This window comes from Ambystoma mexicanum, chromosome 14, assembly GCF_040938575.1.
Source record: "Ambystoma mexicanum isolate Mex_15411 chromosome 14, UKY_AmexF1_1, whole genome shotgun sequence".
NCBI lineage: Eukaryota > Metazoa > Chordata > Amphibia > Caudata > Ambystomatidae > Ambystoma > Ambystoma mexicanum.
In genome coordinates this window covers 202,576,658-202,591,932 of record NC_090940.1, presented here as the reverse complement: position 1 = coordinate 202,591,932, position 15,275 = coordinate 202,576,658, and the positions used below count along the sequence as shown (strand labels likewise).

Sequence of the window (15,275 nt, the reverse complement as noted above, 5' to 3'; positions counted from 1 at the left end):
CTTTTCAACATCTACATGTGACCACTGATGATAAATAATTCGAACCCGCAGACTTACCGCCTACAACTACGCAGACAATGCACAACTGATTGTGAAAAAAAAATAACCCAGAAATAAAATAACAGCCTCAACAGCTGCCTCACTGTCATCTACAATTTGATGACAACGAACAACCATAAACTGAACCCGGCAAAAACTGAAATAATGCTCTCACATGCAGGATTCGACAGAAGAAACCCACAACTGGACTGGCCGATTGGCATGGCAACTCAACCAGAGACCAACGATGTACTAGTACATAACCTAGGAATGCTCATGGACAACGGACTATCACTGGAACCACAAGTCAACTCAATCACCCAAAAATGCTTCTTCCTCCTACGACTGCTAGGAGGATTAACCCCTTATTTCTCCTTCCCACAGATATGATGTGATAGGTTATTTATAACACGCTTAATACTCAGAGGTTTCTAAGCACGGACCCGGGGATCGAACCTGTGTTGCTCCGTGTCATCTTGCTTCCAAGACGAGCATGTTGCCGCTGAGCTATCCTGCCGAGACTCATCCTATACCTGATACACGCACAAATTGACTACACAAACGGCCTCTACCTAGGAATGCCGGAGAGGCTTAAAACTCCAAGGGGTGCAAAATACAGCAGCCAGAATCCTATTAAGACTAAACCGAAAAGACCACATCACCCCAGCGCTGAAAAGCCTACACTGGTTACCAGTAAAAAAGCGCATTCAATTCAAAGCACTCTGCATCGCCCACAAAGCCTTGCAGAGACAAGGACCGGAATTCCTCCAAGACGAGACAAGATTAGCCGGTATCGCCCAGGAAGGGAAACTAAGATCCAGAGACGACCTACAAATGGTTGGAAAACGCTACGAAAAAAGGAAATTCGACAGAACCGTGTTCTTGCGTCTAATTGCTAACATCTGGAACAACGTGTCCAAAGAAATTAGAACCACGGAAGACCACATCACCTTCAGGAAACTGCTCAAAACCTGGCTATTCAGTAGACAATGACCACCTCAAAGGGACACCGGCAACAACACCACCACCACAGACAAACAACTAGACAACTAGAGAGGTGATGAGATGGGTCAAAGAACCGCAAAGAAGAACCTGGCTAGATATGGTCAAGCAGCAACCAAAGAGTCATGCCAGAGGCTTCGACAAACTAACCGACTTACTTACCCATTTCCCCTTCCTGCTCCTACAACATAACTGGACCATAACTGTCCCTGGAGGATAGCTCAGGGGCAACACGCTTGCCTGGGAAGCAAGATGACGCAGAGCAACAGAGGTTCGATCCCCGGGTCCGCGCTTAAAAACCTCAGGGTATTAAGCGTGTTATAAATGACCAATTGCACCAGACCTTGGACTAGCCCCACTACACATAAACAAACAGAGAAGCAATACTATGCTCACACCCAGCATCTCTAGATGCTGAATCACACATACAGGAACCACCCACATAGTCCATAAAACCAAAAACAACACAACTACACCAAGATACCGTATTATCTTATAGCTACGGCCACCCGTGACTCTGGATCCCTTATGGACACCATCTAACCAGCGCTCATGACCAAACCCACCATAACCCACACAAACACTTCCACACACCCGAGGTACTGAATTGTACCCGTAAGTTTACAGTGACTGAGACGTCTCCAACAAATAAACTGCATGCAAAACACAATGCCAGTTCCTCCTAGTTCTGAACCTATCCTCTCGCCCTATCCCCACTAAGCTCCCGATACCACTCTTTCACAGACCGACACGAGTGCCTGGAGACAGCGGAAAGGTTGACAGAGTTCAGCGAGGCAAGAGGCCACCAAAGGGGCAATAGGCTTGACTAGCTGAGGAGCAAGAGGGTCTGATGCGACACAAGATGGGTAAGCCTTCATCATGGAGATAGGATATTGTTAGATGAAGTGGGAGATGGAAGTAGAGTGTGGAATGTAGGAGGAGGGAGTATGAGGAAGGTCAGAAGAGGGAGTCTCTAATTTTGGAAATGTTTGCAGCAAAGTATTCAGCTAGGTTATTAGCTGTAAGCGTCGAGTAGATAGTCATAGGTTTAGGAGGAGTGAGTTGAGAGTGACTGTAGCCAGCAAGGATGGATGCAGTGAGCGTCAGAGGGTGCTTTAGAAATGCTTTCATCTCGATCAAGAGAGGACTTGGAAGAGTTCAGGACAGAGAGGTAAAGATTCAGGCCCTCGTGCCAGTGGGTACACCTCCATTTGCACAGTAGGTGACACGTCTGTGCAGATGGCACATAATAATGTGGTGACCCATGGTTGAGGGGGCTGAGCCTTAAAATTACCTTTGGAGAAAGAGTTGTATAGTAATGATTGGAAAGCTGGAGAAGGCAGTGTTAGTGGAAGAGCTATTAGGTGTGAAGTAGGAGAGTGAGAAGTGTAGCCAGAGAGAAAAGTAGGCGTGGCAGAAGGTTTACATTTCCTTTTAATAATGGGTGTGGCAAGTGGTGAGGAGAGGTCAGTTGGTGGAAAGGAGATGGTGGAAACAATGGAGTGATCAGATACGGATGTGTGATGGTAGCATTAGTGGCTGAGAGAGCAGTGGAGACAAATAAGCAATCCAAAGAGTTACCGCTGTGCGGGTGGGTAGGTAGGTTATGGATAGAATAGAGAACGTGGTCACTATTTAAAAAAAAAAAAAAAAAAATTTAAAAATCAGATTGTTGAGGCGTTTGGAGAGGGAAGGTTAGTCACCTGAGAGAATGAGGTGATGTTTAGTGGAAAGGGATTCAAGGAGTTGCCCATGTTCATCAAAGAATGGTCCAGGACGACAATAGATGGAGATGATGTGAACCGATTGAGGTCAGAGCAATAGTGGAACAGGTGAATTCAAGAGGTAGGAGAGGACGAGGAATGGAGGTGAGAAGGGAGTAGGTGTCCAACACCTCCATCGTTTAGGATCAATATTGGGGCTTGATGTAGGCGGTAGAGAGGTAGGGACCGGAGGTAATTGTTCAGAAACTATAATTCTGCCCATAGCATCAGAAGGAAGATGTAGAGAATCATTTAAAGGATAATACCTGTTTGTAAGCTGAATGCATTCTGCAACTAGGATTGTTTCACTAGGGGAGGCTGGGCAAGTATCCATATTATCAATCAAATTGTAAAAAATGTTCAGAACCAGCTGCATTTGTTGGCATGGCCCTTTGTTTTGACATAACCTGTTTGCGTCTTCTAGCTAACGCCAGTTTACCATGTACCAATTTGACATTGCCCAGTGTTTCGTCCCTTCTACTTTCTTGGAAGGCTTGTCATTCGTTTCCCGATTTGAAATAATGTGTATAATAATTTTGTTTAAAAGATCATTTTCTTCCTTTATTGGAAGTATTAGTTATTTTCTTTCAGTCTGGGGATATCTGATTAGAACAGTCTTTCTTTTAGTATCCATCTCAATGTGGTCCTAAAATCCTCCTACTGTTTCCTTCTAAAAGGTGGGAAACGTAAAATGCAAACCACTGAGATGCAAGGCTAACTTGTTTGTGCAAATGGCTGCAGACTTAAAATAAGAAGAAATCATTAGTTGTATGTGGTGCCCTGAGGAACCGTGACCGACTTGATGGGTATTCTCAAGTCCGTCTCCAACCCTCTAGGGCCACCAATAAGCTAAAAAGCATGCAGCAAAGTCCCAAGAAATGTGGCTAAAGTGCAGAATCAGCAGTCAATTTACAAAGTACATACACCTACTGATGTTTCATAGAGTAGAGAACCTCTTTGTCCAGACCCCCTCTGTTTTATATTTTGAGGACAAAGAACGTGACTGGTGGCTTCTTTTGAGTGTCCTGGTTCATTATCTCAGGCAGGTTTCCGCTTGTATTTATAGGGTACCTTGCCTAGTGTAAAGAGAAACCTAAATGAGGAAAAGTTGTTTTTAAAATTGTCCAAATATATAAAAATGGCTGCCAGAGACGCGCTGTGTGAACAGTGCATTGAATGGGAGTTTACCTCATGTGTGGAGGAGTGGATCCACATCCCGCATGTAGATCAGCATTCTCACAGCAGGGGAGTTGTGGTGTGCAACGTGAGCAGCCATGTTCGGTATCCTACATATATCTACCAGTCCACACAACTAGACTGTGTATTTGGGTGTAGATATTTGGTGAGGGGTAAATGGCAACACTGGCCATTTTGGATAAAAGAGCTCCTCCTAAATTGTGGAGAATTAAGCTGGAAGGAGGGGTGTGCTCCCACCGTTTCATTGTAAAAAATAAAACAATTCAGCAGTACTTATTGCATGGATATTTACCTCAACAAGGAAGGCAATAATTAAAAAGATCATGTAGACTGTTATTGGTAATGCTGAGTGGGCTAGTGGCTAACCATTTAATAATACCAAACACTCCATCAGTTCATTAAGCCCCCGAGTGTGGCTTTTCAAGACTAATACCCAAAGCTGTTCTTTCATAGTCTTGGGGCAATTTAGCTGCACCTATGATCCAAAAAGATTGCATTAGAATTCAATTAGGAGGGAGATGGGATCGGAGGAGGGACAACCTGCTTGTGTGTGCTTGATATTTTAGCCACCCATGCTAACCGTATGGACATTCCCAACTACTACCTGCCACTCAATGCCCAAATCTCCCCATCCTAGGAACTGTTTGGGCTGAATCTACCATGCAGTAACATCAAGATTTGTTCAGTATAGGGCTTGCCAATTATTTCTAAGGGGTGTTCTGAGCGTTAAACGCACTTGGTGTAATGAAAATGTCTTAACCACGCGTACCTTCAGCCACTTAATTTATAAATACGTGTGTCCTTGTATGCACTGACGTCCTTTTAAAAACAAACATTGTCAAATCTAGTAGTTTTGACTTTTGTACAGGTCTTAGATGGGCATTTTCAAGGCGCTGACACCATTGTCTAATTGTTGCCATTTTACAGTAAAGGAGTACCATTATGGCAATTGCGAGAAACCGGAGGGTGTCTCACTGACTAGTCCCCAGGAATCTGTCATCCAGCTGGCCAGGACACAGCCATCGCTATTGGATCCAGTTCCTGGGGGTGGACTAGTGAAGGAGAATCGCCTGGATGAGGGGTCCTTGGGGAGTGGAAGTGGGACAGACTGGTGAGATGTGGTTCCCCCTTCCTTTATAACACCTTTCCTACCCCCCTCCCCCCATCCTACCCCGTAGGATATTCAGAAGCTCCACCCTCTCCTCCCCCCTTTTCTGACACAAACACTTTCTTACACCATGAAACGCAACAGACAACACCTGACGTGTCCCAACACAAGGGTCATGCAATTGACAATAACTACACACTCCCGACGGCCCTCTTCCTCACAGGGATAAAAGGTGGAGCACGAGAGCCCACTTTGAGCAAGGTAAAATGCACAAGGAGGCGGCTGTTCAGGACAGCAGCTCAAGAGGAGGAGAAAGGTGGCGAGACTAAAAAGGAGTGAAGTGCCCTTGCCCTTTTTGACCCCGACCCGCAAAGCCTCTGAAAAAGGAATTCTAAGACCGGGAACTACAGCTAGCGTCTGTTCGGAGCCCTCCCACACTGATACCCAAGGTAGAGGGAGGTGCTTGCTACTGTGGTACCGTCCTTGGCTCCAGAGACAAACGACAAGGAGTTCGGTGCAGCCAGTGAGTCGGAGGGGGAACCGATAATAGACCAAGTTACGTTGAGCAAAGGTTGCAAAGGGCAACATGATTTGAACAGATAACTTATCTGCTATTGAACTTTTAAAACCCACGGGAAAAACAGCTGCAGAGTGGTCTGGCACCACAGGGGTGCTTATTCTAAAGACTCTGGTTGGTCCCCTTTTGTTAAAACTACAAATACCAGGAGGCCCTAGAAGAGCCTGACGTAAGTCATACAAGGGTTGAATAAAACCCCTTGTACAATCAAAAGTCTTTGACCCAGAAACCAAGCGGAACCCAAAGTGGATTGATGGTCCGAGCCCGACCGAAGGAAGCTATCATAAACCAAGAGGAAACCTAAGGGAATTGAATCCTGCATTTGTGATAAAGCACAGTGAATTGTGTAGAATGAACTGGGCGAAGCCTGACTGGGGGCTTTAAAGAAAAGCCTGACTGGGGGCTGAGATCCGGACTTTGGTAAAGTGAACAACCTAAGGGGTCTACAATGACTTTCTGATGGAACTGTGTAACTGGCAAATGTGAACCCAGCTGAGGCATGACTGCAAAGCGGGGTGTAGTACAGTATCCCTGTGAATATTGTGTTGACAAGTGTGAACCCGGTTTAGGGATGTTCATAATGAAAGGTTCTTTAAAAGGACATTGAGACTTAAATACTACAGGTGAAGGGATTTTGAATAAAAGGCTGTAGTGAACCCGACGGAAGGAGGCTAACATTCAAGAGGATCAGAGCCTGGTTGAGGGCGATCCAGAGGTTGCTAGGCCCTGAAGATCCTCCGCATATGGAAACTAAGGCACAATCACCATATACTAGTGATACGACCGACACAAGGTTCGATTTTCCAAGTACTATGGTTTATTGCAAAGTATTCTCAGTCGGTCAACTGGGTCTAACGTCTCACAACGTGGGTCACCCAGACCTCGTGAGACGCAAGAGAGCGCACATCATTCAAGCAGTAACATATATACAAATGTGCAATCTTTGAAGGCACATCAAAACCGCCCATAATGTATTTTCTAGAGCTAGGGTTGGGTGATTGACAATTATGACACATTATGACAAGTTTCTTATTCAATCTAATTATACTTATTTTAGCAACAGTTGCAGACACAATTCTTTGTTATAGAGACCATAAAGCACTTCTTCAGCAAGGATATCGTGTTTGCAAGAGAGACACATTCCGAGCATGTTATCTACCAGTTTCTATTCGTGAACTAGGCATCAGCCTGTTCTAAGGAGGACCGCTAGAAGAGTATAATTCATGCTTTAACTGCCTATTGCTACAGCTGTAGTGAGACAGGCCGGCACCTGGGCCGCTGATTAAATGCTGTTCTGCTTGCCTCCAAGGACTTTTTGAGGGAGGAAAACAATGTATTTCTGTACTGTTTGGCATTCCTATCTGGGTTGATCTTTCAACATGCAGGCTGTGGCCTCGCACCGTGTATGAGCTTTCAGAATAGAATACATTTTGCAAAGCATTTGACAGAAAGGAAAAAAAGCAAATGGCGGATGTTATACAAGATGGACGCCCTGTGGTTATACTGACGATTCTGTGTTCGCGATGTTGGTCATATGAAGCGATTGGTTTCCGGCCAACATATTATTATACATACTATGCAGGGTTAGGGTTGTTTGTGGACTAACAAGGTGAAGAATCATCACCCAACATAAAGAATACGGAAAGAATACTTTCATTTTGTTATTGCTGACACATAAGGCCCTCAGCGGCAAGAGACTTTGTAGAAAAAAGACTTTACCACCTAAGTCCTGATATCGCTGAAAGGAACTGTAGCCTCGTGCTGGAGAAGCCTAGGGGTGTGCTGTGCTCGAGAGTCCCGCCTTATTCCGTGGTGGTAAACATGGGAAAGGGAGACCCCGGCTATAACATCCTGATTTATCATTTTATGAACACTTCTTTCTTTTCTGCTCCCATTTTAGAGTTAGGTTTAGGTTGGGCGTTTTTCTCAGCCATTTATTACAGTATAATAAACACCCTTGAACTGTGATCACTTGTCTGTCTTTACTGTTGCCACCTTGAGTTCCTTACACAATGTATGGCAAATGCCTAAAACATTTTGCTTTACCAATGGTGGTTGTTTAATAGTCTTCTCACATTGCAGTGACTGGGTGCGTTTTTCACAACTTACATTAAAGTCTCGTCCAAAATGTTCTCCGAGTTGAGCGATTATAGTCCACATAATGTAAACCTATAGGTGCTTTTGTGATTTGTTTCTGATTTTTTACATGAATTCTGAAATGTGAACACTCATTGAGGATGGTCATTCAGACACGTTTTGTGGCAGGGGCAGTGAATAATGTATACTACATTTTCTGTTTGTTTTACATTTGGAAATGAGATGTCCTCTATACCTTTACATTGTTCTGCTATTGGATGGAGATGACCATTTACATATGGGTGTCTATATGGCTATCGTAAGTGTCGAGACCCTGCAGGAAGTCCTTGGTAGTACAGATGAATGATGAGTCACATACTGAAAATAATAGATGAGTGGCCAAAGCTACCTGCTCTGTAGCATGTGAATGGATAGCCTTTATAAAAGGAATTTCAAAGACATAACATTCTGTGCATTGTATAACAAATTAATAATCTTTTAAATAATCTGCACTTTTTCAGGTTCGAGAAAACGGCATCAACTATGAATTTGATTTTTCCAAGGTGTACTGGAATCCACGTTTGAGTACTGAGCATGAACGTATCATTGCATTGCTGAAGCCTGGTGACATTCTCTTCGACGTGTTTGCTGGGGTTGGGCCTTTCGCCATCCCAGCTGCCAAAAAGAAATGCACAGTTTTTGCCAATGACCTTAATCCGGAATCTCATAAATGGCTCTTGCATAACTGCAAATTGAACAAAGTGACAAGAAACATTCAAACCTTCAACATGGACGGCAGGGACTTTGTCACTGAAATCATAAAATACCAACTAACTAAGCACTTGGCATCCCAACTGGATGAAAGCAAAAGCTCTGTGCATGTCGTCATGAATTTGCCAGGAATGGCTATAGAGTTTCTCGATGCATTTCAGGATCTATTGGAGGACCTATCTAGTACTACAGCTTTTCTTCCCATTGTGCACTGTTATAGCTTCTCAAAAGAAAAGGATCCTGCTGAAGACATACGGAAAAGAGCCGAAGCTTTCTTGGGAGCTTCCATTGAGGAATGTGGCTCTATCCATCTAGTAAGAAATGTTGCACCGAATAAGGAAATGATGTGCATTAGTTTTAGGGTACCAGCTGCTGTCATTTACAAGAACTATTCTTCTAGCCTAGGTAAGCATGTTGCTTAAAACACTAGCATTTTTTAAGTAATGGATGTCATTTATATAGCGCCTTTTCCCATTTAAAATGGTCCCAACATGCTTGTGGTGGGAACGCCCTCACGGACTGTGTGGGAACATTCTCAGAAAAGGCTTAGAATGTGTGTGTGTGAATTTGGCCAAGATGGGGAATTAGGTTGGCTGGCCGGGTGTCCAGAAAGCAACCCAAGAGATCAGGCACGTTGACGGGTGCTAAAGAAGGTCCAGAGGGTGCGCGAGTGCAAGAGACTTTGTGTCCAGCTGGACTGAATTTTTGTTGTAGGTTGTCACTGTATTCTTACGGCAGAGGTGTTGAAGCTTAATCTGGTGTAAGGAGGCAAAAGTGTTGTCAGCACGGGTGGATAGCCTGGGGCCAACGCGTTCACTTTGGAAGCAAGTCGATGCGGAGTAACACAGGTTCGACCCCTGGGATCCGCGCTTAGAAACCTCTAGGTATTAAGCGCGTTATAAATAAGCAATCATACTTATAGGTCGTCTCTGCATTCTGATGTGTGGGTAGACATGCCTATGGCAGATGTCCACTGAAGTAGTGCGTTTATACATACCTTGAGGCTTGGATGGAGCTTTGTTATTTACGCCACTGTTTGATCAGGTTGACCTTGTGGGAGATTCTTCTAGGTGCACTAGCCGGGTTGCCATAATAGGCCTTCTGAGCGTCTTGAACAAGCTATCATAATCCATCTTCTATGCGTGATAGACCAGTGGCCCTACACACGTCGAAGTGCAACACCTTTCCTGCCCCAAAATACATCCATCAGGCTATTTAAGGAGGGCAGCAGGTAATCTACACAATGTTCTGATTGACGGTAGTAATAAAGTGACAAGGTTATAATTGAGCACAGTAATGGCTGTGCTAACCTCCAGTACCACCTTGCATTGGTTGTTGCTGCAGGGTGCTATGTCAGGTGTCCATCGGCGAACAGGGGCAAACAGCAATGGGATCTATCCAGAAAGGGATCTGCCCTTTACTTTGGCCGGCTGCCTGGGCAAGGATGCCCTGGAGACCTCCTTAAAGAGGTCTGAAGGCAGGTAGCCAATTGCAGGTTGGGAAGAGGGCAGTGAAGGGGCGAAGGAGGAAGGCATGGGGAGATGGAAAAAAGACTGTGGCACGGGTGAAACAATTAAATAGCAGAAAAACAAGAGAAAAATAAAAACAAACAATAACGGGAAAAATGAGCAACTAAATATTTAAATAAAGGGGGAATGAAGCAAAAGAATGAAAGAAAAGCGGCGAAGGGCGGGCGTTACTTACCTTACATACTGGCACAAGGAGGATGGGGAGGTCCTGGGAATGGGGTTTTCTCAACAGACTAAGCCCTCGTAGTCTGGACTCGCTCTGGCTTTCTTCATGCACATTTCCCCCTCCCAGTCACCTCATTGACAAAGCCAGTGTACTGGCCATGTCATCCGTACTTTGGAATCTTGTCCTGCATCTGGCCTGTACTTTTAATAAGGTTACGTTTGTGCGTGCACCTCTTGCAAATGGACAGATGCCACTGTGCATTACACCGGTTTATTTGTTCTGCAAGGTGTGTTGAATTCCCAATAGATTGAGCTTTAAACTAAAGCCTGTTTTTGATATTTAGACACGCAAGTGCTTGCGTTTGAACGATGCATATCTGTATTACACATCCTTAACTTCAAATAATTGTGCCGCTGCTCAAACATTAAGAACTTTCAAAAACAGCAATAAGGAAATTAAACATTTCCAGAGATGGTGTCTTCTGTAAAGGGCTCAGTCAAAAAGTCTCAAGAACATTAATCATGCTGGATTAATAAATGTGTGATTCAATTAATTAAATCAACAGTATAAAATTACCATTAATTTAATCAAAGATATTATGACTGTTCTTTCATAGTGCCCAATCTTTCACATGAGGGTTATTTAGAATTCACGTTGAATCGCTGCATACTTGATCTTTGTAAAGGCTGCCAACATGTGTGACCACTTTGACCATTTTGAAAAAGTATTGATGTTATGGCGCCATCCACAATACGATGGGCACAATTATGGTGCCCCTGGAAGATGTGGGGGAAGACATGACAAAAGGAGGCTATGGTAATCTGATCATTCAAAGATCTCAGTATGTTCAGACCAGTAGTAGGGCAAGGGATGAACCTAGAGGGGAATTGCAGTGCTATGGGGTTGGGTACCCAGGTAGGAACAGTCAAAAATGGTACATGCTTAGACACACACACATGAAATAATAAGGGCGTGAGGGGTGACCCAGCTCTTGCAATAGAAGTTCTGAATAGGTGACAAGGCAGCAAGATCCCAGCCACAGGCCGCTGCCAGTTCTATGGCCCGCAAAGTAGTGACTGATTCATTGGGGGGAACAGAAAGGGGCATGGATGGGGGCTTCTGTAGACCCCCATTTGTTAGTTCAGCGATCACACGGGTAATGGAAGGATTGATGGCAGAGATGTCAGAGGCCCGGGTATATATATACTGCCAAACAATTGGGTGGAAATGCCTGCTTGAAGAGGGAGATTTTAAGTCTTTTTATTTTCTTCTTCTACATATTAGATGGTTGTCTTGGAGTTGGATATTCAGTGGCAAGTGGCTCCAGAGGTAGGTGCCTGCACCACCAACTGACCATTGACTAAGTCTCTTCTATCTGAAAGTCTCCACCAACAGTTTTTTTTTTTTTAATCCAGGGAAGATCATTAAGATCTAGTAGGGTGTGGAAGTTTTATCACCTCCCCATTCTTTTGTGTGAGATGGTCAATTGGACTGGGGCAGCCTGGTCGATACCGTAAATGCCCCCCGTGGGTGCACAGAGCAGGATTCCCTTGTGTCTTACTCTTCTGCATGAAGCACACACAGCACTCATAAGTGGGCTGAGACCAGAAGCCTTCATTGAAGGCTTGCAGTTCCCAGAAGGCCATGGTGCTAAACGAAACAGACCACTGAGCTGATCAATTAATTAAGACTCTTCACCCACAGTACGGGCATGGATCAGAAAAGGAAGAATTGCTGAGTATAAGCTGCACACTTACCTCATTGCTGAATGGAAAGGTCACACTCGTTTACCTGGGGTCTTGGAGCGACCGCAGGATGCTTCTTAAGCCTTGCACACTGCTAATGGAGCCATGAGGGAAGGAAAGGGGCCTCATTTAAAAGTAAATCAGTCACTTGAAACGGTTTATAGACATAATTTCGAAATCAAAAATTTCGAAAGTCGAAAAAAAAATGTCGAATTTATTTTTTATGACGTTTTTTTTCGAAATGGGGGGGTTCCCCCGCAACCCCCGTTTTTTCTTTTTTTTTTTTTTCTTTTTACCTATTTTTTTTTATATAAACTAGAGCCCAAAAAAAATATCGAAAAAAAAAAATAATTCGACATTTTTTTTTTCGACATTTTTGATTCGACTTTTTTGACATTCGAAATTTTGTATTCGATATTATGACTGGACACCACTTGAAACATATATTAAATTCTTAATATTTGAATTTAAGAAACATAGCAGGCCACTTCACAAAAGAACCAATCCCAGGAGAGATTTCAAAGAGTCCCACTCCTCAATTGGTGTAGAAGGGGCTGGGGAAAGTCTGTAGGTGCTACAGACCCAGATGAAGCAGACCTGCTCTTCCAAGCTGCCTGTATGAAAAGGAGGCCACAATGTGGAGAAAGATGGTGGATGTATGTGGACTCTATAGAGGGAGACAGTTCAGTGTGTGGGAGAAACCATTGCAACTGCCAGTGGTGAGATAAGGCGGGTCCAGTCAGCCAAACAAACCACACACTCCCTGGAACGAATTTGAGATGCTGATGACTGGGCTTTCACCAGATGTCCAACTCCTAGGAGAACAATTCAAGGCTTGTGGCAGCAGGGTGAAATTGGCTGCCTGACAAGCACCCTCGGTGTAGGCGGAGAAAATGAGTTACCAGAAAACACAGTAGCAGAATAGGGAGATAGCCCAACTTAGTATTCACTACCCCAACCTAAAGGTAATTCATAGAGTTGCAGTGCAAAGAGAGCCTTTTTTAACAGAATACCCGAAAGATTAAGCTGGCCCTTATTGTTTGTAGAAATAACACCTAGACCCTTTAGGCGTTACTCTATACTTGCACTGTTTTAGCAAACCCTTACATGTGACCATGAACGCTTTTGTAATCTCTTCTCAGCCTCTTACATAAGTGTGTATATCTCTAGATCAGGCTTGTCCAACCTTTTTGAATGTTGGGCCGAAGCATTAACTTTTTGTCACCATGTGGGCCGGCGAGCCAAAAGTCAACAACCTCACCCAAAGCAGTATATTAAAAAGTGATATTGTGTGACCTTTGACACAATAGCATCACAGGTAGTGAAGCGCCATGCAGTCCCAAAGATAGCTTTTGGTGTCAGGGGCAGTGATTATCTAAGGGAGGCCCTCCATCAAATGATTTGAGGTCAGTTACTTGTGATTTCTTTCAGTGTGTATGTGTTCATATTTTCCTGAAATAGTGGGGGCGACCGAGCATAGCGAGGGAGCTATAAGGATCTAGGGAGGGTTTGGGGGGGTTCCCCCTCCAAGAATTTTATTTCAAATATGGGGTTGAAATGGTGCATTTTACAGCAGAAAATCTGATCAAAAAGCCATACGTTTATAATCAGTTCTAAAGGGGAACATGAAAATTCCATGTCACCAACAGCAGACAAGAACATTTTACAACACAACACATTTTAATTATCTATGTGTCCACAGTGTAAGACAGCACTGTCACTGATGTAACACATTGTTATGCTGGTTGTGCCCAAAATATGCCTCTGTAGTAACATGTTTATCCTGGCTGTTCCCAATTTAGGCCAACATTGTCCTTTACAAAGCATGATTGATGCTGCCTGAACATGTGCAGTGTGCCCAATACATATGCAGCTTATCTCTGTAATACACATTCATTACTTCTGTGTAAATGAGTGATGCTGCCTGTGCAGTGTGCCCTATACATATGGCAGCTTATCTCTCTAATACACATTCATTACTTCTGTGCCCAATACGTATGGCAGTGTATCTCTCTAATACACATTCATTACTTCTGTGGTAATGATTGATGCTGCCTGTGCATTGTGCCAAATACATATGGCAGCTTATCTCTCTAATACACATTCATTACTTCTGTGCCCAATACGTATGGCAGTGTATCTCTCTAATACACATTCATTACTTCTGTGGTAATGATTGATGCTGCCTGTGCATTGTGCCCAATACATATGGCAGCTTATCTCTCTAATACACATTCATTACTTCTGTGTTAATGATTGATGCTGCCTGTGCAGTGTTGTGCCCAATACGTATGGCAGCTTATCTCTCTAATACACATTCATTACTTCTGTGGTAATGATTGATGCTGTCTGTGCAGTGTGCCCAATACGTATGGCAGCTTATCTCTCTAATACACATTCATTACTTCTGTGGTAATGATTGATGCTGTCTGTGCAGTGTTGTGCCCAATACGTATGGCAGCTTATCTCTCTAATACACATTCATTACTTCTGTGGTAATGATTGATGCTGTCTGTGCAGTGTGCCCAATACATATGGCAGCTTATCTCTCTAATACACATTCATTACTTCTGTGCTAATGAAAGAAGCATAATCCAATTCAACAGATAAAATGGGGAAAAGCGATCACCCAAAGGTGATCCTAATTGAAGAAACGCAATGTGAGCACAATCTTAAAGTGTGAAGAACTAGACATGACCGGGTGCCCGCGTCTCCCAGCGCCCAGGGGTGGCCAGTGCGCCGGTAATCGGATCACTCCAGCTGAGCTGAGGGCCATGTTATAGGAACCGGGGAGGGAATTGACCTCATGGTGTCTGCTGTAAAGCCCACAGTGCATTGGAATTGGTGGGCTACACTGTTCTGCGCTCTGAAAATTCACTCCCGCAGCTGGCCTTCCTCCGACAGGGGCACGGACACCTCCCAAGGGTTGTTTTGCCTCGTCCAGGTTAGCACTTGTCAGTTGCAAAAACAAAAACTGGATTGAGCCCCAGGCATTTTACCCTCTGTGCTTCTTTTCTGGGTGTGGATGGCATGATTGTGTTGCCTAGCTATTTTGGCAAGGATTAATTCCCACATGCGGTAAAATCATGTGGGAATTCATTCCTTTTGTGACACAATTTGAACAGTACCCAAGGGGGAGGTTTTTTCAAAAAGTGATTCAAATTGTACCCTCCCTCCCGAGGCGGAATGTTCAAACATTAAGGCATCCCACGCTGCTTTTGAGCCTCCGAGGTACTGCTGGGCAGATGCATGTGTTTCGGTGTATCTGGCCAGCAGTATCTCGGATGCTCCAAAGCACTGCA

The 15,275-nt window shown here is 44.1% G+C and overlaps 1 protein-coding gene across 1 annotated transcript in view; it reads left to right on the top strand.

Annotated features, from left to right (window-relative positions):
• Window positions 1-15,275, top strand: part of TRMT5 (tRNA methyltransferase 5) — a 79,467-nt gene that overhangs the window by 55,814 nt on the left and 8,378 nt on the right. Inside the window, exon 5 of the mRNA XM_069638924.1 lies at window positions 8,284-8,938. Within this exon, the coding sequence (XP_069495025.1) occupies window positions 8,284-8,938 (655 nt within the window). The remainder of the gene's footprint in view (window positions 1-8,283; window positions 8,939-15,275) is intronic.